Here is a 24,456-nt window from a genome sequence, read left to right on the forward strand (position 1 = left end):
TCTCCTCCCCATCTACCTCACTTAAGGAGGTCCATTGTTAAGTACCAGGGGCCTGTGGGTGCTGTAAATCAGGCTGCAGAGGGAGAGGATGTCTCCCGTGGGAGGAAACACACACTCCCAGCAGCTTTCAGGCTGATCTCATCGTGCCTATCCTAATGCTTTAATTAAAGAACTGGTCAATAGCAAAGAGGAAGGTGCTAAAGAGTGTGATCCGCACCTCGAAAGGTACAACTGCTGTTGCAATACCCTCACAGGCAGGATGACGGGGCAGCGCACTGAAAGAAATTCTTTCCTTTTGTTTGATGATGCCGACATTAGCTGTTACACAGACGGAGACTGCTTTATGCAGCAACCTTTTAAACAAATAATCACAGCAGGACGAGCTGCTTTGTTTTACATTACTCCACTGCAGATTTTTTTTTAGCAAGCTCTGATTTTCAAACTCATAAAATGTGACAACTTTTACACAAATTTTTACATTTCTTTCCAAGTCCCCAGGTAGTGGAATGCTTCATCATATCTGGGTCATAAATTTTCAGCAAAGTCCGGGGCATGCTATCAGTGATTGCTTTGTTGTTAAGGTGTATTGATCATCTGCTGTCTCGGCTTTAACAATTACCATAAAAGGCCCGTAAAAACAACAGAGCACTTGGCTTCACCCGGTGCATGTATCATCTGTTTGTTTACGTCTCGAGGAAGGTAAACAGGCAGTATCTTGGCACACAACTCCCTCTTGTGGTGCTGATGAGATTTTGTACAAACCTAAAGTAACAAAACACGCATGCTATCTGTTGTTGTTCTAGCTGACTGATTGATCACGATAGAGATTTTGTCACTGACAATTGTCATCATCAAGGTATTGTTTTATGTCCCTTAACAGAAGTAGACTTGTATGCCTTCAACAACCAGCAAAGAGGCAGAAACTAAGGCCACAATCTGCCCTGCCTGAATTATGTTAAATAATGGCCACATGTGTTTCTTCAAAACATTGTTGTGTCACAGTAAAGCTGGCATGGACTGTTTGGGTATAAAAAGCCATCATTATATCATTTACCCTTTTAGACATTTGAGTTAAAATGATTATTAGAATAGTAATGTATGAGACATGGCCAAAAATTTGTGGTCACAGTGACTTTGAGCTTTGATGCTTCTGATCAGTTTACCAACAAGGCAAAACAGACTTTCAACATGATGCCGAACTTGAAGACAGGATGAAAGCATGTTAGTGTTCAAAAAGATGGGTTTTGTTGTGGGCAGAAAAAAGGACCGTTTCAGGACTCTGGGCTTCAACAAGAGGAGATTTGTTATTATTTTGTATTTTTGTATAATACTATGCATAATAATATACAAAGTACATAGTGCAATAATTTGATGTTTTGTTTTGATCTTATTGTCAAATAATGACCTGCTCAAAACTTTATATTCAACTCATTTTTAAAGGAAGATACTGACTCTCTCAAATTATTATTGAGGGGTAATTTTTTTTATACTTAACTGGCTCTTAAGAGTCATTTACCAATTTAATAATATTAGATTTGTATTAAATTATTAAGGGTAACAGAGTTATTAGAATTCAAAATATCGAATTTTACCTCCTTCTTATGAGTTGTTGGTATTTTCCCTGGAGCACTGTATGATAAAATATTAACTTGGAAAATCCAGATCATTATTATTTCTACATCTTCATAAGTATGCCAAAGAAAAAACAGACCCTTGACTGTTCATGGATGCCACCTGCTGACATGATTGCTGTATTGTATATTTCTAAACAGTTTCTCAGTTTTCTGGTGTTGGTCTCTAATTTATGCTGAGAATGAGGAGAGGCGCTATGATACATGATATATAAAATGTTATGCAGATTCAGGCAGAGTGGTGAGCAATAGAATGACTAAAATCAATCACAATAACTTATAGGATTTTATGTTGCAAAGTCCCTTAAATATTCTGCATTTCCCTGCATTTGGACTTGAGTCTTAAAAAGTAAAAAATGGAGATCTCATGGGAAAAACTTGAACTTGTTTAAAAAGTGTAACAGCTTTATTGAGACTTGGGGCCATAAAAATTCACTCACTACATCATGATTGACTGCCTCTTTACTTAACTCCCCGGAAAATGACAAAAAGTTGGGGCTAATGTTGAAAAAAAAAAAAAAAATCTTTACCAAAACAAAAAATGAATACAAGTTCCTCCAACAAATACATGCAAAAGAAAAAAAGAAAAAATATGATGACTAATCATGGCTGCTATACTAAAAAGGGAAAGTGTGTCAACACTTACTTACGAGCAAGTTCAATAACTCATCATGGCCTTTTCAGTTTTCATAAGAAATCATCAGACTAACGATTATAACTCTGTAAATATTTTGATTTGCTTTTGGAGTGTAGGTCCCATATGTTCTATCTTCTACTCCAACTACAATTTAAATATATATTAACTTCATAAAACAGTAGACAAGTCAGTGATGGGCCCCAAACTCCTTTCACGTTATCTAAAAGTCCGACAGCAATAAAACTACCAGTCTACTGTAAAACATGTTAATCTAAAGAGATAAATGTTAGAAGTCCTGCGATTCTTTGCTGAGCTACCATCTTCAGTCCAGTGTTTACAAGCCAATATAAGTCTGTAAAGGCCTGAACATACAGTCATATAGTGTAGGATATCATCATAGAAAACACCATGTGGACCTCGTATTCTGCTGGCCACAAAGTACAATTACCATCTTCACTGAAGACGCTCAAGGTTAAATTGAAGATGAAATGGCACTGTACCCAGATCACATTCAGTCAACATCTGTGGAGGAGGCAGAATATACTTTCAAATGTTTGAACTGATCTGAGCCATTTTCAAGAGCAATGAACTACGGAACTGATTAGTACAGAGGAAGTTTTCCCAGCATCAACAGTGACAACTATTAGAGGCCAAGTTATAGTTTTCGATCAACTTGTGAAAGTCGGCTCCGATTGGTTTTTGAAGGTAATGTCTGGTACTGTCAGGAATCTTTATCTCAGCATAACAGATAATATGCCGAGCAGCCTCACTACTAAAAAAAAGGTCTTAGAAAGTCTTTTTAAGTCAAAGGAATCTAACATTGAGTGAAAAGAAAATAAGACTGACATTGGTTTCTACCGAACAGAGAAAGAAAAAGGTACTGGACTTATTTTGAGGATTTTACAGGAGCACTTAAAGAAAAACCTAATTTTTGCCACAATTAAGTGGTTTCTAAATCCAGCTAAGATTACCAAAAAAAGGCAAAACAAATTTGTTCAAGAAAAATCACAAAACCCTTCAATAAAACCTGTCAGCATTCTGCAGCCTTTCAACAGTGTAACCTATTAACAGTTGGGACATCACCCCTTTAAAACAAGGAAGAGTAGTGAACATGTGTGTTGCTACAAAACTTCAAATTTCATCATTTCAGGAGAATCTAGTTAACTGCCAGTTTTATTTAACTTGCCTTTAGTGTTGTATATTGTAGTTGTTGCGTTTCGCACGCAACAAAGTACTGAATGGTTGGATAATTACTTCCACAAGGCAGCATGGACCACAGTCATGCTGTGATGTTTCACTTATTAACAGTATTTGGTAACATGAGTAGGTGACTGAGGAAGGGAACATGAGAAGAACCTAAACACTAAAAAAAAAAACAAAACGACATGGTTCTGTGTTTGTCGTTTAGTGAGTTGTCCTGTAATAACAGGCAGTTCTGGGGCTGACTGCAGAAAGTCCATGCAGCCAAAAATACTTTGCAGTCTCATGGCAGCAATACCAAAAAAAAAAAAAACACCTGCAACCTTTCAGTTAAAAGGAGATGCAATCGTTTTTCATTCGGTTATTGTTGTAGTGTCATGATCTGTTGTCCAAGATTCTGAATTAATCCCTCTCCTTTTGCATACATCATGAATGTAAAAGGACATAAAAAAAAAGTACCCAAAAAAAAAAAAACTACTATCAAGCTCCATGAATGAGCTGGTGAGAGCAAACTTAAATTTGGTTGTGTTTAAGCTGGGCTGTTTTCAGGTTACAGTACTGTTGAGCTCTGAAGTTCAACATTACTGAGCTGCAGACTCCTGTTGTCTGTAGGATCTCTGAGGGGTCCTGGGGCTCAGGGGTTGTTAGACAGTCAGGCGGTTGTTGGAAGATTGTAGGGGGCTCCAGGAAGCTGGATGGGCAGATGTATCCTGTGAATATTGGTTTTCCTCTTTGCTCATCCCAACTGTACAGAGCCGTCGGTGCCTCAGCAGCCTGTCTGTCCGAGAAAAGTTCTGCAACCAGGCAGAGAAAGATGTGATTCAGTCAAAGTGGCAGAATAATGCTGGATTTCTTAAAACCTTAAAGAACACATCAAGCCGAGATGATTTGAGAGATGAGAATGACTTGGTGACAACCCCAACTATTTCTGAAATAATGCCAAAATTCTGCAAGACTCATTGACATTTAATCACCATCGTTAATGCAGTTTGTTTTTTTTTTTGGAGAAACTTTATTGAGAACAGACAAACCAACCAGATGCTCTGTTCTTATGTTCAGTGTGAGAATCGAGGTGGCTGGTCAACTGATATGTACAGTGGAAACATGAAGGCAGCAGTTTGTTTTTTTTTTCTCCTAACTATTATTCTTTCAGGTGGTTTCACTGAGAAACTCTTTTACAGGAATGCCGTGAGAGATGCCAAGTCATCCACAGTCTAACCTGTTGGCCACTGAACAGCTTAATAGGATTAGTTGGGGGTTAAATACCTTGCTCAAGGGGACCACAGTAATGTTGATGGGGGCTTGGATAAGTATTTGTTATTTGACTTTAACTTAGCCCTTATAAGTCTAACACGCACGGTGTAAGTTCATCTACAATCATCACACAGCATCTGCTCAAAACATTGTAAAACATGCAAAGTGAGTGATGTGGCAGAATGAATGACTGACCTGATGGCAGCGATCACACTGGTACGGCTTCTCTCCGCTGTGTACCCTCTTGTGTCTGTCCAGGTGGTAACGCTGGATGAAACGCATATCACACGCATCACAAGCAAACGGCTTTTCCCCTGTAAACAATCACATTTGGGCACTTTATCACTGGCTTGCTCAAAGGCAATTTTCAGATACTGCCATTAAACAGATTTCTGAATAAAATCTTGTCTTATTACGAATTACGAAAAGTATGAATCCATTCAAGGTATGAAAATTATGGATAAACCACTGATTTCCCCAAGTGAGCACTTTAAATTGTTTGAGGTGATCTGTATGTACGAGTATGAGTTTTCACCTGTATGTGTGAGTATGTGTCGCTTGAGGTGGTAGCTACTCCGGAAAGCCCCATAGCAGTGGTCACAGATGAAGTTCTTCTGGACTTTCAAGGAACTGTCGTCATCCATATCAACAGCTGGAAGTATATGCTACCAAAAAAAATAAGATTTGTTAAATATGAATTGGACCTCAGCAGTAGATCTTTGTACTTACAGTTGAAAACAATCCTTACCTCCACTTTCTCTTTAATTTTGTGGGATGATTTTTTGTGCTTTTTCTTGGGTTGCATATTCTGGTTTGCCTGCATATCCTTCCCTTCCAACAGCCTTGATGAATGATAATCTCCGTCTTTTCGGATTAACTTTTGGAGGAGGAAAAATATACGTTAGTGGGACGCATGGCACCAAACATTATGCCTCTGCAACAGCTGTTTATCAGTATATGCTAGCTTTCAATGCAGCACATTTCTAAACCCATATCCTTGTGTCCAGAGAAATACACAAATGCACACATTAAGGAAATTGTCATTTATCTTCAACAGTTGTTGACAATCACTGTGCAATAACACACCTAAAATGTCATCCTGTGTTGAAGTGCATATAGTGTTATAAACTCAGGTCAAAATTTATATAGTGCTTGAAAATACTAAACAGGGGCAATTACATGTTTACATAACTGACTATATAGTGACATCATGTAACTCCATTGCAAAAAGGATATATGTATCATTTTGAGTCACAAAAGTTTATGTTAAATTTGCTCTGACTACATAACATCTGAGTATTCAGAACCTGTATTCCGTACATGAAAACATTTTCCAAATCTCAATTTTAACAGACTTCCCATCAGACCCTGTTTATTTTGTCTCCACGCAAATTAAAAGACAAAGCTCAGAAGAGAGCACAGAGCTGTTGCTGACATCTGTCTCACCAGAGGGGGGCAGCTCCCTGTGGAAGGATGGCCCATGTGGCTGTTGTGTGGTTGTCCATGGTGAACCTGGTGTCCATGGTGGTTGTGCTGTGAGTGGGCTTGCTGGCTCTCAGGACTGGCCCTGTGCCCCTGACCCAAGGATGACATCATCTTCTTCTGGCCTGGGATGCTGTTGGCTTGCATCAGGGCCATGCTGGACAGCACCGCCTCACAGCCCAGCAACCCAGCCTGGAGATGCAAACAACATGTCACAGTGGGAAGAGGACTGCCTTTCATAGGACATAGGACTCCTCACAGAAACAAGGAGTCAAGGAGGAGAAGGAGGGGGTGCAGGTTGAGGAATGGGACGAACAGAGAAATGAACTGGCATCGGGACACACTAAAACCATGATGGTGATTCTGGAGATGAAGACTTCCACTGACCCATTTCATATGGTCTCGAACAGAGTTGTTGGAATGGTGTGTCATCGCCGTGGTTTGAATGCGTGTGTGTTTGGGGGAACAGTGGGGGCTTCACTCAGGATGAGGGGTGACAGAAGAGACCACACCCACCCAAATCATCAGGGGCCAAAGCCTGAAAGTAGAGGTATGAGGGACAACATGAGGCTAATATTGTTTTTATGCTCGAATCAGGAGCTGAAATACCAGACCAGTCTCTTTAGATGTATCTATCATATCACCAAGTATGGTTATGACCAGAAATTTAGGTCAAATATTAATGTGTAGTTTATCAGGCAATAAAGCCCCAATGGTTTGGTGCACTCCACATGTCACCACGGGTGACAGAACACAACAGTCAGGTAGAAGAAAAAGGAAATATAATGGGGGAAGGGGGAAAAAAAAAAAAAAAAAAAAAAAAAAATCGAGAAAAGCTTGAAAAGCAAAACACGTGAGCAGGAATGATACCTCAGGAAAGAAATGCTTTGTGTACAAGGTGCTGTCGAAAAGTGTAAGAGTTGTCACATTTTTGTTGTGAGCAATTTGTCATAGATGTATTATGAACTGATTGAAAGCTAGTTTGTCTTAGTGCAGCTATTTGGTTCACTACACGGTGAACTGAATTTCAGACTTGTGTTTGCAGCTGCAATGAACACCTGCTCTTAATCAGTAACCATAAAGCACAGCATGATAATGTCTGAACATAACAAACATATATTTTTTCTATTATCATCCATACAGAATATGCTACATATGCACATTTTCAAGTGCAACACCAGTGTAGTGAAAAAATTGTTTATGTTCTGTGCTGAGTGTGTTTGAGGATTAAAAAATTAAAAAATTTAAAATGTAATTTTTTGGATAGTTAACTGATGACTGAAATTGAGATAGAAATTTTTCATGTGCACAGAAAAAAAATTATGAGCTGTTAGACTCACACACCTTTTCACCAATTCATAAAAGTTACTTAGTTAACACTAATAATAGTAAATTATCAGTGCAGTGTTCAGATTCCATAGAAATATTTTCCAGACAAAACTCCTCTAAAAAAAATCCCTGCTAATCATTCAGTGTCTTTACTTGTAGATGGTTGTAATCAGATTTTTAGAAATCCCCAAACCCCAATGCACCTTATCTTAGTTTTATGATATTTCTCAGCCATATTTTGCGAGTGTCAAATTACATAGGATAAAATTTTATGCGTAGCCAGATGGGGAAATTCCTAAAATATTGTAAATCAGAAATCAATTGAAATTGCATCACAATTTTGACCTTCAAAATCAAAAGCAGTACATCCTGCAGGTATATCAAGATAACCCCCAAAATACATACATGTATGAAGCCAACATGACCTCCTCTAACTTGAATCTGCAGCCCATTAAAAGACATTGTGGCAGCTGCTGATATAGGAGACACATTAGCTTAACCCCCTAGTGAAACCACCTCTGTGGAAATATCTGCTTTCTTCTTGAGTTATTTCACGTTTTCAGAACGATAACTACAGTTTGTATGCTTTGTTATTCACGTGTGGCATACTCCACAGGCAACATGACAAATATGGCAGGACGTCTCCACAGGCATCAAAAGAAGTAGACTACGCCATGGAAAAAACACTACTAACGCAGTCAACTCTTGTGTCCTCATTTAGACCTAAACTCCCACAAAATTCACCTTCCAGCTAAAACCATAACTCACTGTAGGAGGATTTGTAGCATCAGACATGCGACCTTATTCAGTGGTGGAAATCCCTTTAGGGTTTTGAGCTTTAATTTATCATACAGGAACAACAATACAAAATACCAGACAGGTCACATCTTACCACAAGACTGTTGCCCTCCATGGATGGCAAGTTCCCACTAAGTAAGTTTTCAGTTTACTGGTGAGACAAGTTGTTACATTGTATTCTCAATTCATTATCTAAAGTTGACCACAAGGCCTTAGTGTGGTAAGTTGCAATCAACTGATGGAGAATATAACACTCACGACACTATGCAGGCCATCTTGTGAAATAAAATTAAAATGAGTTACAATCCCATAGAACCAATGATACTAGATATTAGACTAGTCTAAAATGACACACCGATGGGTATTCCTGACCTTAAATTAGAAAATGAAACTGAATGGAGGATTTGGAGCATCATGACACCCCTAGTATTCTCTTACAGAGAAAAATGTGGCAATGAACCTTTGGGGGGAAAGGCAGGGTTAGGGAAAAAAGTAAATGCAGCATTAATAATGCAGTCTGAAACCAAACTGTCTCGGCTCACTGCTTGAGATACTCCTGTCAATATGGGAACAAGGGGCACAATTTTAAAAATAAATTTGGACACATGCAAACAAATGAACCTGCACATAACATTGTGTGATGATGGTTATGATGATGTAAACATGGATGTTTCACCATATTCCTTGTAAACATCATATTTTCAATATAATCAAAACTAGGAAACTAGCACACACTCATTATCACAAGGCCAAAAAGAAAACAACTGCAGGGAGATGTTTGCCCTTCAATATTAAGTTAATGATCAAATATTACTGACATAAGTGGAACATCCTTGGTCCTTGGTAAAGTTTTGGTAGTTAACATTAAACTTGAACATTAAACTATTGACTTACATTCACCATGCTCAATCCTCCAAAGTGACAGAGGAAGGTGGTGATTTTTGCAATTTTATAAACTCCACCATGGAGTCTATCGCTGGATGATTGAATGCTAAAGTTAGAAACATTTGACTCTCATCCATTCACTTCCAATCCAGGAGGCGGTTTTATCAGCCCAGGAAAATGACCCCGAACACACAGACCGAGTCACAGGGTCAGTCCGGGATTGCATGTTCATGAAACAACACACAACTTGATAAAAATGGAGCAACAGGGGCCAGTGAGCTGGCTAAAAGCTGGCTAAAAGCTGGCACCTTTCTGGGGGGAAGTGTGTCTCCCCGAGCAGGTGAGCTTCCCTGCTCTGACTCTAGGCCACGACGGCCACATGGACGGAGCTGGAAAAAAAAAACGGGCGGAGACGGTGCAAAAACTCCCCAGTCTCAGCTCAAACAAACACAAAAGGCTGTTTTGTGATAACTCCTGTATGACTGCACCCCCACCCCCGCCCAGACAACACAACAACAGCAAGCCAGGGCGTGCGGGCTCAGTGCCGACCGCAGAACAACACGTCCCCCGCCGGCTGCTGTCGTTAGAAACACCCGGGTGGCGGATTACAGAGCGCCTAAAGAGTCCGGACAGAAACGCGTCGGAAAACCGGCCGCTTACCTTTCAGTTTTTAGAGTTTGCGAGGTTAATATTTCTTGTCGCACTTCCAATTTCTTCTCAGTTTACAAACACTGACAGGAAACGCCACCGGAAGCGCTCCGCGGGGAGAGCCGTGATTGGTCGGGCGGCCGGTCACGTGACAGAAGCGGGGTAACCGAGATGTTCCACCATGTTTGTGGGGGCTTTGTCAGGGCAGTGGCGTAGCACAAGCATCCGAGACCTGCACTCGTACGGACCCCCCTTTCTTTTCAAATACACCCGTTACTGCTGTTTCAAAACCATACTGATCTGGACAAAACACGCGGAGATCGGGCCCAACACTGAAAATCCAATGTGACTTCACTGTTAGCGTTAAAAATGATGCTGAATTATGGTCGATGATTCGTTTCCAAACAGCAAGGATGATACAACAAAACGAGGGAAAGAGTTGCAACCCTTGGAGGACCTCCTGTAGGACAAAACACTTCAGCACCTCAGCATCTGGAAAGCTGTGACCTTTGCATGTAATTTATAGCTTCCCTTTATTTTTGGGACTATTTTTAAATTGTTTTCTGCAGCTTGCCTTGACTTTGTGATTACTTGATGTGCTATATTCATGTTACTGTCTAGTTTAGGTCTAAACTGTTTAAAAGAGACTAATTGCAAATGATGTTGTGCATGCTAAATGTGGTCTCAAGAAGTCTCTGGTAAACAGATTTCAGAACAGGTATCAACTGGTCACACTGATTCAACACAAAAATGCAGGCCTGACTTTTATGACATCTTTATTTAAATTCATTTTTCATAAACATAAAGCAGTGATTTATTTCAAAAGTCTAACCAAAATCATAAACAGGACAAGGGTAGCACCACAACGTATGTTTTGATGCTTCCGAACATCTTGTTTTTATTCTAAATGATATGATATGTGACCATTGTGTATGAAAACCGCAGGGTTTCTGGCAATGTCCTGAAGGAGGTCTCATCACACTCTAATGCTTTAAAAACTCCAAAAAGTAATATGAAATTGAACTTTAACAATATTATGTGTAAGTAGTATTTATTTCACTAACATTAATGTTTTTAATGCACTTTCTGTTCAACTAAAAAATGTGTGCCGCTCAGCATGATATGCAATAAAGTGTTATGTTATGCTTATCCATAATAAACCTGGTGGCACTGTATGTAAATATATGGTACTGTATGTATGTCAGGTTATAATGACTACACTAAGTTGTCCGTTGAGGAGTGAAGGAGAAGGAACAGAGTATCAATATGAGAGAAAAAATGAATAGCCTGAGCTGAAGGCGTTCCTGACAAAGGAGAGGCAAAGCTGGAGATAGAGGGTGAACAATGGCAAAATAAAGATGATCAGCAATTTGGAAGAGAGAGAAAAGAGGTGGAAGAGAAAGTTTTGGAAACAGGCACACAAAGAACCAAGAGAATGAAAGAAAAGAGGAAGGCCTGCAAGAATTAGATACTAGATCGTCCTTTAGACAACAGCGTAGAGGAGCAAAGGAGCGACATGTTGGCATGTTGTCCATGCCAAGGTCTCCTCCATTTATAGAGCCAGTGGAGGGACTCCGTGCTAACTAACAACTAAAATGGTATAGCTTACCAACCCAACATTAACATGCAAAGAGGCCTGTAGTGTAAAGTACTTTGTAATGCTAAAATGTGTATAATGTGTAAAATTTAATACTGTAATGTAATAAATGTAAAACTTATCAACAGACGATTTGTGATTATACTCTTTTTTGTGAAAAAGAAATAGAAATTTGTATTTGAAAGATTTGTGGACCCCTTTGTTAACAAAATTCTGTTTTTCAGGGGAAAAAATATAATGTCAGATGCTTCCTTCATCTATTACAGTATTTTCTTTATCTATACAGTGGTGAGAGTTCAGAGGACCTTTTCAATTAGATTTTTCAAGTTGTTCCTACAATTTTAATTGGTCAACTCAGAATATGCCACGTCAACTCTGTCAGGTGTATTTTTTAAAGTATTTCCTTGAAAAGGACATTTGCTTTATTCCTTGAATGATATTTGTTCAGAGATTAACAAATGTCCAATGTGCATGTGTATTTTTCAATGCTTAAAAATGTCACTGTTAATCTGGAGGTTAAAGACAAATGTAATTCTTGATACGATTTCAGTTCTACTCATTAAGCATTGACTTCTTTGGCTTTGATGATATTTTAGTGATTTTAAGACCCGTGCACATTATTTGGGGAACTGGGAAAACTATTGAGTGAAAATATTTCCAATAAGATCATTTCAAATAATTTGAATAAGTATTTTTATGGTTCTGAGGGCATTGACAAAAATCAAGTAGTGAACCAAAACATGTCTGGATAGACAAAACATCATTTAACAAAACGTATTAATTTTTTATGAAAATCAAAACCTGTTTCTAGAATCACCGAAAGCATATTATTGCATTTATGACTACTGTCTGAAATGAGCAAATCCCATCTATTTGATGGTGCAGCTACTTGGTTTCTTGAAATTTACGACATGACTTCTTCATTGTTCACAAGCTCAGATTCTCGAGACAGTTAAGCTGTCACATGTTTTTTCCCAGTCTTTCAATTTCATTAAGAAAGAAGTCCATGTCTTTCTGGGATATGAGTGGAGAGAACGCAACCACACGGAAAAAGTTGACTCTGTTCTCCTGAGGCTGGTAGCCAACCATCATGGTGCCTTCTTTCATCATTCGTTCCTTAATGAGTGGAGCAACCTTTAAAATAGTAACAGTTGACACAACAAATGAGACATTGAAAATGCCTTGAAGACAAAATACCAGGCCACAAGCCTCCATGAAGAAATTAAAAATCTGTGACTTTAGAATCAAATGACTATTGTCTTTTAATACACAGTCCACTAATGTAATTGAGATGCTTACTTTTGACAGCTGCTCTTGGTAATCTGCATTTTCTTCCTTTCCTCTCAGACTGGGTGGTATATACCAGAAACACACATTCACAAACTCTGGCTGTCCATGAAGACAAATCCAAACAAGAAAATACATTTAGATCTCGATACATTTTGAAATGAAAAAAATGATGTATCTTTCCAGTGTGCTTGAGATATTTTCTTACCTCACCCAAAAGATGGAAACCCTCTCTTTTCTTCATCTGCTCCACCAGGTACCTGTCGGACCAAGTTTTTACTTTGTGTTGGACAGAATTAAGCTCCAAGCCTTTACTTATAAATGATATAATGTTTGTGCTATTTGTTGCGCTTAAATTGTGGTGAGCTAGTGAAGACCATGTGATTGAGGTGTAAATGTGGAGGGTCAACTACAAGTCAACTGCTGAACAGGATGAACCCTTTCTATATGAAGTTTGTATTCAGAAAACATAAAACCTACATAGCCTACTTACTGATAAGAGCAGTGCTTTTAAATTATGGTTGCTCAAGTGGAGTTCATTTTGATTTCACTGATTGCCCCGAGGCTTGTGCAGCGCTGCAGCTGTATTCCTTATTTACCTTGCATGGATGAAAGCTTTGTCAACACGTGCTTCCAAACCGGCAGAGCCAACAGCTTTCCACATCAACCACAACTTCAGACAGTCCACCTTGCGGCTGCATTGCACAGACTTATCCCCGGTGTCCAGATTAACGTCGTAAAATTTGTCTTGCTGGAACAGATATGTGGCACTGGCACTGTGACACCGCTTCAACAGGTTCTGAGAAAAAGCAGATGGACGATTGTGCTTTTCAAGTACAAAACCATTAAAACATCATGACACGTAGCACATAATTTTGGTGCCACAAACTGAAACCACACCGTAGTATCTCTCAACAGCAAGGCAGAACACTGCAGGCCAGCCACCAACATCTTGTGTGGATTCCAAGCCACTGAATTTGCTCTTTTAACACACATACACACAAAATAAACAATAATGATTGTGACCACATTTTGTAAATTTGCTTATATAGTGGAAAACTCTTTCCTTTTTCATAATGTAAAATACATTTTCCTGGCTGTACTGTTAGTACCTGTCAACCCCTTTCATCAGATGTCTGTGTTTGCTGGAAAAGAGTACACTCCCGCCCCAGGCTGCCTGAAACAAGTAATAAAACAGACAAACCTCAGTTTTGGATTTTAATGAATATAACACTAGCTCGCTTGTCAACAGCCATGGATTTTTCTTCTACTTGAGGACTCACATCTACGTGCATCCAGAGCATGTATTTCTCACAGAGATTTGCAATGTGGTCCAGTGGGTCAAAGGCGCCTTTAACTGTGGTTCCTGATGTGCAGCTCACAAGGAACGGCACTGAACCCTGTTAGAAATAAAATAAAGTGAGAGCTATCACTTCGTGCTGTTTGATTTATGACTTATAGCATGAACAAAATAATGGTTTGTTGGTTGAACTATAACATGTCACAGCTGACTTTCTTGCCTCAGATTTTGCAAGCTTTATCTTTTCCTCCAGGTCCTCTGGAATCATACGCCCTCTGCAGCACATGAGAGAGCAAAGGAAAATACAAGTATTGTATAAATATGCATGTATGTATCTGCTTGCTCTTAGAGAGATATGTTGGGTATCTTGGTCTAGATCTGCTCTAGATGTGTAAGGTCCCCTAATATAACTTTGTTATGATTAGGTGCTATATAAACATATTTTATTTGATTTGATGTATTTATTATTACTACCAATAGTACTACTATTACTGCTGCTAATAATAATAATAATAATTAGAAAAATCATAATCTTTAAAATCTATAATAGGTCTGAAAATAGTAAGGTTATCATACCCCAAGGTTATGTTGCAATGTATGTTAACAGGAAATAAATGTATACGGCAAATTACTAAAATGATTGATTTACTATGATGGCTTATAATTTTTTCTGAATAAATCTAGCTTTAAATATTGCAATTAACAATACATTACCCATCATCCACTTTCACCAAAATAACATGGTCTGTCCCAATTCCCAGAAGTGCCGCTCCTTTCTTCACTGAGTAATGGCTCTGTAGAGTTAATACATAAAATACAACATGAAAATCCTTTATGAAGCTCAATTTTCCAGTAATGAGCTCAATCCCTTTAGATAACAACAGCCAATCCTGACCTCTGCAGAAGTAAAGATGGTCAGCCGAGGAAGACCCCACAGTCCCCGGCTTTTGATCTCTGGGAAGAGTTGGTAGCGTGCAAGGTTCATGGCATACATGTTAGAGATCGACCCACCAGGACAGAAAATGCCATCACCTTCTGTCCAGCCCACCAGCCGATGCATCCCTCTCAGGACTTCGGCCTCCACCAGCACAAACACAGGGGCTATCTCATAGGTGTAGCTACAGATAACCACACAAAAAAATGATTCACATACATCTGCCGAACAACAACAGTTGAAATAAATTTTACACTCGAGCGCTATACATAACGTAATGTACTCGAGTATTTTTAACTTTCTGAAACTTAATTTATTCCGCTACACTCTACTGCCATTGTCTGTTATTATGGTAATATTGTCATTCAAAATGCCCCATTCTTGCATCCATTTATCCACACGTTTAGATTGACTGCACAGTGTTTGGGTGAGGTACTTGTTCAAGGGCCAACGGTATGTGTTCTGGTTTATTTTTTTCTACACTATAGTAACAGGAACTTGTGGCCAGGAATAATGCTGTCAGTCAATAAATCAAGTCCAATGGATATCCTCTGGGAAGCTGCCAGTCTCGCCTTAAACCTTTTTACGTCATCTTTAATATTTCTCAATCAGATTACTTATTTTGGTTTTCTTTGGCACATTCAGTTTCCTATCTATAATTGCCATCATGAGAACAAAGTCCTCATCCTCCACTGTATTGAGTGGCCGTACTATACACCCAGTCCACTGAGCTATGGTCTCCTCCTTTAGCTCTTGTTCTTTTGACTCACTTTTGTACTTTGAAGTACTTAATAGCAGTGTTGCGATATTCTGCTGGGACTGCCCCGTTTTATTTGAACTAGGCCCTCAGAGGTCCTCTGTTACTGTGGCGTGAATAAGTGGGAAAAAGGTTTAGATGTTTCTCCTGACACCCACATTTCTCAAAATGTCATGCTGTAAATGATGTAAATAAATCAATTGTTTGGTCTGGTATAGTGCCTTCAAGTGACTGTTATTATTCGGAGCTATGTCAATAAATGTACTTGTCATTCAATTAATAAATCTACAGTAATCAAGTATGTAGTTTATATAACATGTCCATTATATGCAATTATTTTTTACACTGGTTCAACCCACACAGAGAAAACAGTTAATATAGCTTTATCTTTTACATGTTCTTTATTCATTATAGCCTGTTAAAGTCTTTTGTTGAATCTTACAGGTTAGTGTTGAGAGCCTCAGTGAGAAATCGTCCAGCCATGGAATGGTAGTCTACTCCAGCAAAGAGCTGGTTAAAAAAACGTGGGTGACCTGAAATTGGTGAAAAACAGAAATGTCTCAGTATAAGTAAATAAATATTAATCTACAAGTGAAATATTTCACTGTTTCAACTGTCTTAGCAGTCTTACTTGTCTTGATGCTGTACTTGGCTACATCTTTTACTCTCTTTAGGAGCTTGCCCTGAGGCTCCCCAGTGTCCCTGAGCTCCAGATCCAGCAGCACAGCCAGCTCTTCTGGCTCCTTCCACTCACAAACCTGCAGGAAGTAAAAAATGTGCTGTGAAATTTGTTCAAAATAATCACTGAAAGAGATTTATGGGTTTCACAGTGAAGATATACCTTTTCTTTGACATCTGTGCCCTTGCAGAGCACCTCCTCCAAAATAATTTTGAAAGTTTCAGTCAAGAAGAGTTGGCCCTCTGCATGCTCAATAAGAGGTTCATTCAGGTCGTGGAGAAGAGCTGGCTCCTTGGGCTGAGTCCCTGCTGTTATTTCAACAAACATATAAACTGTCATTTCCAAAATTCTATATTTAAAGAGGAAGACGTAGACATAGACAGCATATTGTACTCACATGACGATGGAAAATTGTTTGCCATATTTGCAGTCTCAAAAGCTGATGACTCTGTCACCTTATTTGTCCGTGCTGACAAAATAGTCTCCAGTGAGTGGCTGCAGGGTGATGGTGTGGTTTGGTCTATCTGGTGTGATAGAGTTGACCTTTGCCCCTGACAAAGTTAATTAATGTCAAAAACACAACATACAACATTCTTCCTTTTTAAATGCCCCGCATTATTGAGAAGAGAAAATACAACAGCCCTTTCAAAGAAATTTCAGGTTACAAAAAAATAAAAAAGCCATAAAAACCTTATAAAAAGTGGACATTGATCCTTGAACATCTTGCTCAGTGGTTGTAAAGCTCATGAAAAACATGTATGATTCTGGATTAATCCCATTATATGGTCTTCAAGTGTTTATTAAAAAAAAAAAAAAAAAAGTCCTCAAAGGATCATATGGACAAGATGAGAAGGTCAGAAGTGGAGAGCAGGGAAGGAATATCTGTCCATCCCTTCTACTCTTGGAGACCTTTGCAGGTAAAAAATATATATTTCATAGTATTCCGCTAAACATATTTTATTCATTGTTTTGTTAAAAACATATTTCATCAGTTGAAAGTTCAAAAGAGTGTTCTCAGCCTGGTGGACACATCACCAACTCCTTGAACAATGTATGTTTAAAAAAAAAGACATTTATTTTTTTTTTCCATGCCTAGAGATTAATAAATACAGGAAAAAATCCTGAGGGAGCTTTTCATAATACATGCATGAGAGGGTTAATATCCTGCGAAACATTCCCACTTGAAAGGGCTTTAGTCTCTTTCACTCTTCAATAGAAAGTTGATACTCTCAGGTGGCAGTGCCCAGTCACCCTGACTGAGCAGGGAGTGCAGGCAAGCTGCAGTGGCCTCATCCCTCTGGCAGATCCTCCAGTAACGCAACATGGCAAACACTCGCTCAACGTGAATTGAGTGGTCCTCCTCAATCTGCTCCAGCTTCACAGAGGGGATCGCAAGAGCCAGCCTGCCAATCTCCCGCCAAGATCTGCCAATGGCCCGAGATACGGCCATTAACTGCTTCTCTGTCACTAATTGAGACACTTTCACGTGAAACAGATGGATAAAGCAAGTGAGGTTTTTCAATGTTAGTGGGAATAGTAGTGGGAATACCTTTGAGTGCAAAGTGACTCACTGTTGTTGCAGATCGATTTGGCTGGAATGGTTTCCTGGAAATCAGGAGCTCTTCCTCTTGTTTCTTGGTGTGTAAATAGCGAAAACATGTACATGTACATATATATATATAACAATCTAACAGCAATTAATTATGAGATTGTTGGAAAAATTGAGCAGACATTTTCCTACCTGATGAGAATGTGCTGACTTGCAGATCCTTAATAAAACAAAGCAATGGGAAGGTTTCTTGGAGAGCCGGGTCCTTCAGCAGTTCCAGTAGTCCCCGCGCTGCTTCAGGCCCTCTTTGGATGATATGATCCAAAAGATCTGTCACCTTCTCAGTAGGAATATGGCAAGCTTTCAACCGCTGATAGCCATGAGTGGAGAGAAGAGAGCGAGAGTCTGCATACTGCAGCACAAAATCAGCGTCGCTACTGAGAATTTCTATTAACTTTGCCTTCTGGCTTCTGAGTAGCTGGGTTTCTGCAGCTGGTTCCTCTGCCATCACCAAATGGCACTTAAATTAGCTCCTGCAAAAAAAAAAAACACACTCATGATGAATTATCTTTTTGACTCAGACCTGAAGTTATTTATGTTTTATTTCCGTGAACAAACAGACCAATGTACAGTGTTCCTTTTCCATAACAAATGTGCCAGCAGTAGGTATTCTCCCATTCATGAAATATCAATGTAATGTTTCCTTCCAGACACCCATTAATGACCACTAGGATGCAGGATTATCAAAGTCATCTAAGAATAAGGTACCTGCTTCCACCTACTGGTAAATGTTATCATGGTACATATCCCTTTTTCAAGTAATAGGTCATTAACCTTGATCATCAGCCACAAGGCCAAATCACACACAGTAAACAACTTGATGCAGGACTTGTGTTGTTCTAAATTTGACTGAAGCATTTAAGATGTTGTGACTATGTTGTTGTCGAGATGACACAAGTAATGATGGCTTGTAAAAGCTCCAACCAGGAAATTATTATTTAGAAATTAAATATGATAATGATAATTTTGAAACTCAGTCAAGCAAAATTTGATTAATTTGAGGAATTATTCGAATGGGAACCATTTAATTCAGTAAAGGACAATTTATACAAAAACAACATGTAAACAGAGTGCAACAGTAAACTGTTTTATTCTGATTCAAAATACAAAATAGGAAATAAATAACCAAAATGCTTGTGGTCTCTGACCGTCTCTTCTATCCAAGCCCAGCGCCACTTATTTTTAAGTCCTTTGTCTGTTTTGGACGTTTTCCCCCAGCTTCACAAAGCTTCACAAACTCTCCATCATCTCCAACAGCGCAATAACAATAACACAATGCAGCAGCCATTTATGTTTATTTTGGAAGCTGTAATTCCCCGAGTTTGACCACTTAGAGCTATTTAAGTTGTTACCAATGCAGCTTCACCTGCTGCTGGATCTCAACCAGGTTCTCCCAGACCACACCCCCTCCTTCTGATTGGCTGAGGTGGACAGAGTACACAACTTCACTAATTGAGTAAAAGCACAGAAAGTTCTTGTCAAATATTACTCCAATACAAGTAAGAGTAGCTTCGTCAGAATATAAAGTATTTGCTTAAAAAACTAGTTAAGTAAAAGTATATAAAAAAAAAATACCTCAGGAAATACAGGAAAATAGCTTTATTGTCATTACACAATACACTGAGGGGATTCTGCTACAGACATGTTTATTGCACAAAAATCAGTTAAAGAGGCCCAACAAGAACTGGTCTCTGGAGGGATCCGGTCTAGTCTCTAGTCTCAGGAGGGGTTTGGTCCAGTCCAGAGGTGTCCAGCAGGTTTTAGATGTTTCCTGCTCCAACACACCTGATTCAAATGATCAGATCGTCATCAACTCTGCTGAAGTCTGATCAGGAGTCACTCATTTGAATCAGGAACCATCCAGGACCGGATTTGGAGACTTCTGGTCTACTCTCTCGTCTGTACATAACATATTTGATATGGACACAATAAACACAGTCTCAGACTCCGGGGGTCCAGTCTCTCCTGGTTGTGTGTTACCTTGTGTTTCTGTCTCTGCTATTCACCTTGATTAACGGACTGTCCTGTGTGCTCCATGTCTGGTTCCTCCTCTGCCTCCTTTAATGACAGTACTTCTTGTCATAGTTACAGGATGACGGCAAAAATGGAGGAGAGAATTAGTGAGTTAGAGTCGCGGCTCTGCGCTTTAGCTAGCTCAGCATAGGCTAGTGTAGCTAGCTATAAAGCTAAGTCTCGTTTCACCTTAGCTTGGCTTGTTGATGCTGGTAACCATGGTAACTAGCAGTCAGGGCGGAGTAGTTGAACACATGGGCCGGCTTTATTCAGCTCTTTACTTCCTTCAACATCACAACACAGGACTTTTATGAGTTTCAGCACACTGACTATAAAGTTTACGGCGGCTACAGCTGGCGTCACTTCTCACACCATTCACCGGAGAGAGGGACAAACACGCAACACAACATGGCTACGTGCTGACTACGTCACACATTATCCACAAGGCCACCTCCTTAAAGGGGAAAACTCAGGCCGGTCACACTGCAGCGGCCACGGGACAAGTGAACGAGAGACTCAGGACAGAAGACCCAGAGTCGGATCCCCTAAAGTGGAGCTGTGTGGACATTACGTAGCTGTTTTAACACAATATCTCATGTGCCACAAGTATCAACATATATTTCAATATAGTTCTCCATTGCTGAGCCTATTTTGTGTTTGTAAACCTTTCATCACCTAATCTCTACAAAAATGAGCTGTGTGTCTGTCATGTTGGAAGTAAAGCACATTACAGTGTAAAGCTGAGACAGCATGTCTCTTTGTGTCTTATTGTTTGTTGTGTGAGTGATGCATTCAAGTGAATTTCCCTCAGGATAAATTAAGTATGCATCTATCATATATATATTTTTTTTTTTTCTCCCCCCCACATATATCATATATATATATATTTAAAATAAAAAAATTAATTTATGTTTCCCAGTTTGGGATGTAAAGGAAAAATACAGATGGAGGATGCTGATCTATCGATTTTTTTCTGCCATTTAAACTTGAGCAGCACGGTGGCATAGTGTATATACTGGTTTTATTAAAGCCCGACACAAAAAGTTATCTTTGACAGAAACAGTCGAGTTTGGTAGCTCCATCAGAAAGGAAGGGACAGAGGAGAGGGCTGCAGCTGCAGTCAGGTCACAGAGAGAGTGCAGAGGAATTTATTTACGTTGTTATTCAGGCCTTATTTCCGCACAAAGATGTCGACCGCAAATGTAGAAGAAGTACTCCACCGCTTCAGACACAACAACACACAGAAGGACCGGGACATTACTCGTTGTTAATGTTTTTTTAGACCCGTATTCAGCTGTGAGTGATGAGCAGTTGGACCGTGTTGTCAGTGATGTCCACAGAAGACAACCAAACTCTGGATACAAGCTAATGATTGTTCCAGGTAATAATACAGCCACGATGTATGATGAAGAATGAGCTGATATTTATGGAGAAATAATCCAGGTAGGATGAGGATGATACATCGTGGCTATATTCTTACCTGGGACACGTACAGAGGAGTGTTACAAAAACAATGAACAGCAATGTTAGAGTAGAGAGTAACGAGAGCATCAATAGAAATGTATTGGAGTAAAAATTACAATATTTGTTCTTCAAATGTAAAGTGAAAGTAAAAGTACCCCCAAAAATTACTGTCCGCCCCTGCTGATTGGCTGGTGATGTCAGTTTGGTTCAGAGGGAAAGCTGCCTTACTCATTCTGTTGATCGGCGAACTCAACTGACTTCAACAGGTTTGCTTTTTTAATCGCAGTCCAACGACACTCGCCGGAGATCCGGCACGGTGCCAGAGTACTTTCAGCTTTGTGATCCTTTTTGATTACGATCAATCAATTTCCTATCAAGTAGGCTAATCGATTAGTCTTTCTTTGAATCCCAGAGTTTTATCCGGTATCTGGGTGCTGCTGAGAATAATGAAACTACTATTAATTGTATGTTCAGATATCATATATATCGCATCTACAGCAACTCAGCACATTCTCACCGTAGGTTTGTTCATATCAGGGCTCTGAATATAAACGCACCAAAAAAAATAAAGAGTAGGTTTGTTCATATCAGAGCTCTGAAAGTAAACGCACCAATAAAATAAAGCGTCATTGAAAATATGTCTGCTTCAAACCAGCATCTTTAAGGAGACGACGTGGCATCTGAGTGAATGAGCTTCGTTACACAAACTCAATAAACACATCAAACACAACGATGAAAAGTGTTTTCATGCAGGAATACTGAACACATTTCCTCACCTTTCATCGTTTAAGCCGTTAACATTTTAAGACTTAATCCTGCGTCTTTGCGCTCGTTTTGTGTTTCTTCTTTGTCTGGTGAAATCGTGCAGCTTTCGCTGCTGTTTGGTCTGTGTGCCTCCGCCCGGTGGCTGCTTGATTTCACTGCAGTCACCGGCCGGAGGGACTTGATGACACCTGGTGGGGTTGAATACATCCTGCAGCCTGTACTCAAAGAAGTGTCCCTGGATCTCTTGTTTCAGGTAAAAAAAAGGTAAAACAGACAAAAAGAAAAGAAAACAACACGAGGAGCTCACAGAAAAAACACCCGTCTAACAACAGAGGTCAGGGCAGGCTGCGGTGTGGATCACTTTTAGGTGTTTTAACACCAAACTTCATGAAATATCGCACTCAAACACAAAAGCACTTAAACCCTACTTTTCACATGTTTACATGGGAGTGTTAATATTTAAAATTTCTTACAAAGTTACTGTACATGCTTCATTCTGATCCATTTAAAAAATGTTTTTACACTTATCTGTATAATGAATATTTATTGCCTGCCTTCTATACATCAGTTCAAAAGAAAATAAATCTAAATGGTATTAATGAATGAATAAAAGGGAAATGAGGTCTGTACAAGGTGAGGAAATCAGAAGGGTTTGTTTGATTCTTTTCTAAGAGAGATTTTCTTCTCCCCACATTGAGAAACTGTTTGACTGAAGCTGGTGAAAAGTTTATGGCCACCAGCCACATGATCAGAGGGATCTGATGTCGCTGGATCGATCAGGCTTTTTGGTGTATTGTACAAAAGGGCACAAGATTTGATGTGGCTGAGAACTTGCAGCTGAATGCACAAGACAGGGTTGAGCTTCACTGTTAAATTTGTGTACATATATATGTATTGTGAATGTATAGTTTGGTATCAGTTGGCCAGATTTTTATTTGTTTTAATTTTATGTGCATGAGTTGAATGATGAATAAACATAGTGAAAAAACAATACTTGAAGCATGTTGTGACATGTATGGATTATTGATATCACACAATCTGTGCAACCACTAAATTCCATTTCCTGCACTAGAATGAAATCTTGTTTTATGCCAAATGCACAAATGAATAAAGGATGCTTCAAAGATATCAACCAAATTGAAATTCTATTTTTTGTTGGTGTTTTTAAGGAGCATGTCACTTTCATTGTTATTCATTAGACAGTCAAACTGTAATCTAAATGGCCTTCCTGCCCTGAGCGAGCTTCCTCTAAACAAGCAGCTCAAACATTCATGTTGACACTGAGAGATGTGTTGTTGTTCATTCCGGGGAAGTAGAATGCTGTAAGCATGGGAATAAATATTTAATAGTTTTGTGTGCGCAGAAGAGATTTGGTGTGTTTCTCGGATGTTTGTGCATGCAAGATACCCACAAAGCAACATGAATAAAGTAGGATTTGCAGTATAGCGGTTATTACTGTGTCGTTCCATAGAAAACATCTATGACTGTTACTGGCCAACAATTATCGCCAGTCACCAGTCACATGTCTGCCTTGTCTGTTTACTCAGATTCACCTCGGAGAAATGATCAATCAATATGTTATTCCTGGATGGATATTTGCTTTGTGTAAGAGGAAAAGTCTCTCAGTCCCATTTGATCCACACACAGTATACACTGTGTCACTGTGTGTATTAGCTGACTGAATAAATTGAGTTTTCTCTCTGCCTGCAGTGGATGGAGAGAGTGGGAAGGGCCATCATTTATTAGTCTTATTTATTCTTACTACCCATGCAAGGCTGCTGTGTCAGAGAAGAATGCACAATTCTTCCATCTTCATATAGATCTATTGACTTTATTAAGATATACATTTGTATTATATTCAGATTTGAAACATCCTGAAAACGTTCACAGAATTGATCTGCTGATACTAAAAATTACATACGTTAATGTTCTTTGAGTGTCCTACGGCACCTGGTGTATGATTTACCTGTGAAATGTGCACTTAGTCATTTCACATTTTGTCACTGCACCACAAGTAGAATGTTTTTAGTAAAGAAAATGAAAATGAACTGACTTTGGTGGTGATCGAGCACGATCCCACTCATACCCCTATGCTGTTCAGGCCCCATCAGCTTTTTGTCAAGTGGTAAACTCCATCTGTATGTGCACGCTCATGGTGGATGCTATAATAGACTCAGATACTGCACA

The 24,456-nt window shown here is 39.2% G+C and overlaps 3 protein-coding genes across 5 annotated transcripts; all 3 read right to left on the reverse strand.

Annotated features, from left to right (window-relative positions):
- Positions 1-1,687: 1,687 nt before the first annotated feature.
- On the reverse strand, positions 1,688-9,972 carry znf740b (zinc finger protein 740b). Of its 3 annotated transcripts, none has more exons than XM_029505542.1 (7): positions 9,877-9,972; positions 6,592-6,742; positions 6,169-6,396; positions 5,471-5,599; positions 5,258-5,387; positions 4,918-5,036; positions 1,688-4,262 (listed from the first exon to the last, which is right to left on the reverse strand). In XM_029505542.1, exons 2-7 carry the CDS (start codon positions 6,634-6,636, stop codon positions 4,113-4,115), a joined length of 801 nt encoding a protein of 266 aa, XP_029361402.1. In that variant the 5' UTR covers positions 6,637-6,742; positions 9,877-9,972; the 3' UTR covers positions 1,688-4,112. The 3 variants fall into 3 exon arrangements, with proteins under 3 accessions (XP_029361402.1, XP_029361403.1, XP_029361404.1); XM_029505543.1 differs by lacking the exon at positions 9,877-9,972 and adding an exon at positions 9,226-9,558; XM_029505544.1 differs by lacking the exon at positions 6,592-6,742 and having other exon boundaries at positions 1,689-4,262; positions 9,877-9,957.
- A 657-nt stretch (positions 9,973-10,629) lies between these two features.
- On the reverse strand, positions 10,630-17,220 carry csad (cysteine sulfinic acid decarboxylase). Its single transcript, XM_029505541.1, has 14 exons — positions 16,816-17,220; positions 16,581-16,726; positions 16,371-16,497; positions 16,182-16,272; positions 14,944-15,166; positions 14,763-14,842; positions 14,269-14,323; positions 14,032-14,148; positions 13,861-13,925; positions 13,649-13,730; positions 13,348-13,547; positions 12,957-13,008; positions 12,761-12,850; positions 10,630-12,595 (listed from the first exon to the last, which is right to left on the reverse strand). The coding sequence occupies exons 1-14, from the start codon at positions 16,838-16,840 to the stop codon at positions 12,422-12,424; spliced, it is 1,527 nt and encodes a 508-aa protein (XP_029361401.1). The 5' UTR covers positions 16,841-17,220; the 3' UTR covers positions 10,630-12,421.
- A 139-nt stretch (positions 17,221-17,359) lies between these two features.
- LOC115045731 (uncharacterized) lies at positions 17,360-22,388 on the reverse strand. Its single transcript, XM_029505545.1, has 4 exons — positions 22,281-22,388; positions 18,160-18,500; positions 17,990-18,052; positions 17,360-17,897 (listed from the first exon to the last, which is right to left on the reverse strand). Exons 2-4 carry the CDS (start codon positions 18,473-18,475, stop codon positions 17,611-17,613), a joined length of 666 nt encoding a protein of 221 aa, XP_029361405.1. The 5' UTR covers positions 18,476-18,500; positions 22,281-22,388; the 3' UTR covers positions 17,360-17,610.
- Positions 22,389-24,456: the final 2,068 nt, after the last annotated feature.

The sequence above is a fragment of the Echeneis naucrates genome, chromosome 7, assembly GCF_900963305.1.
Source record: "Echeneis naucrates chromosome 7, fEcheNa1.1, whole genome shotgun sequence".
Classification (NCBI taxonomy): Eukaryota; Metazoa; Chordata; class Actinopteri; order Carangiformes; family Echeneidae; genus Echeneis; species Echeneis naucrates.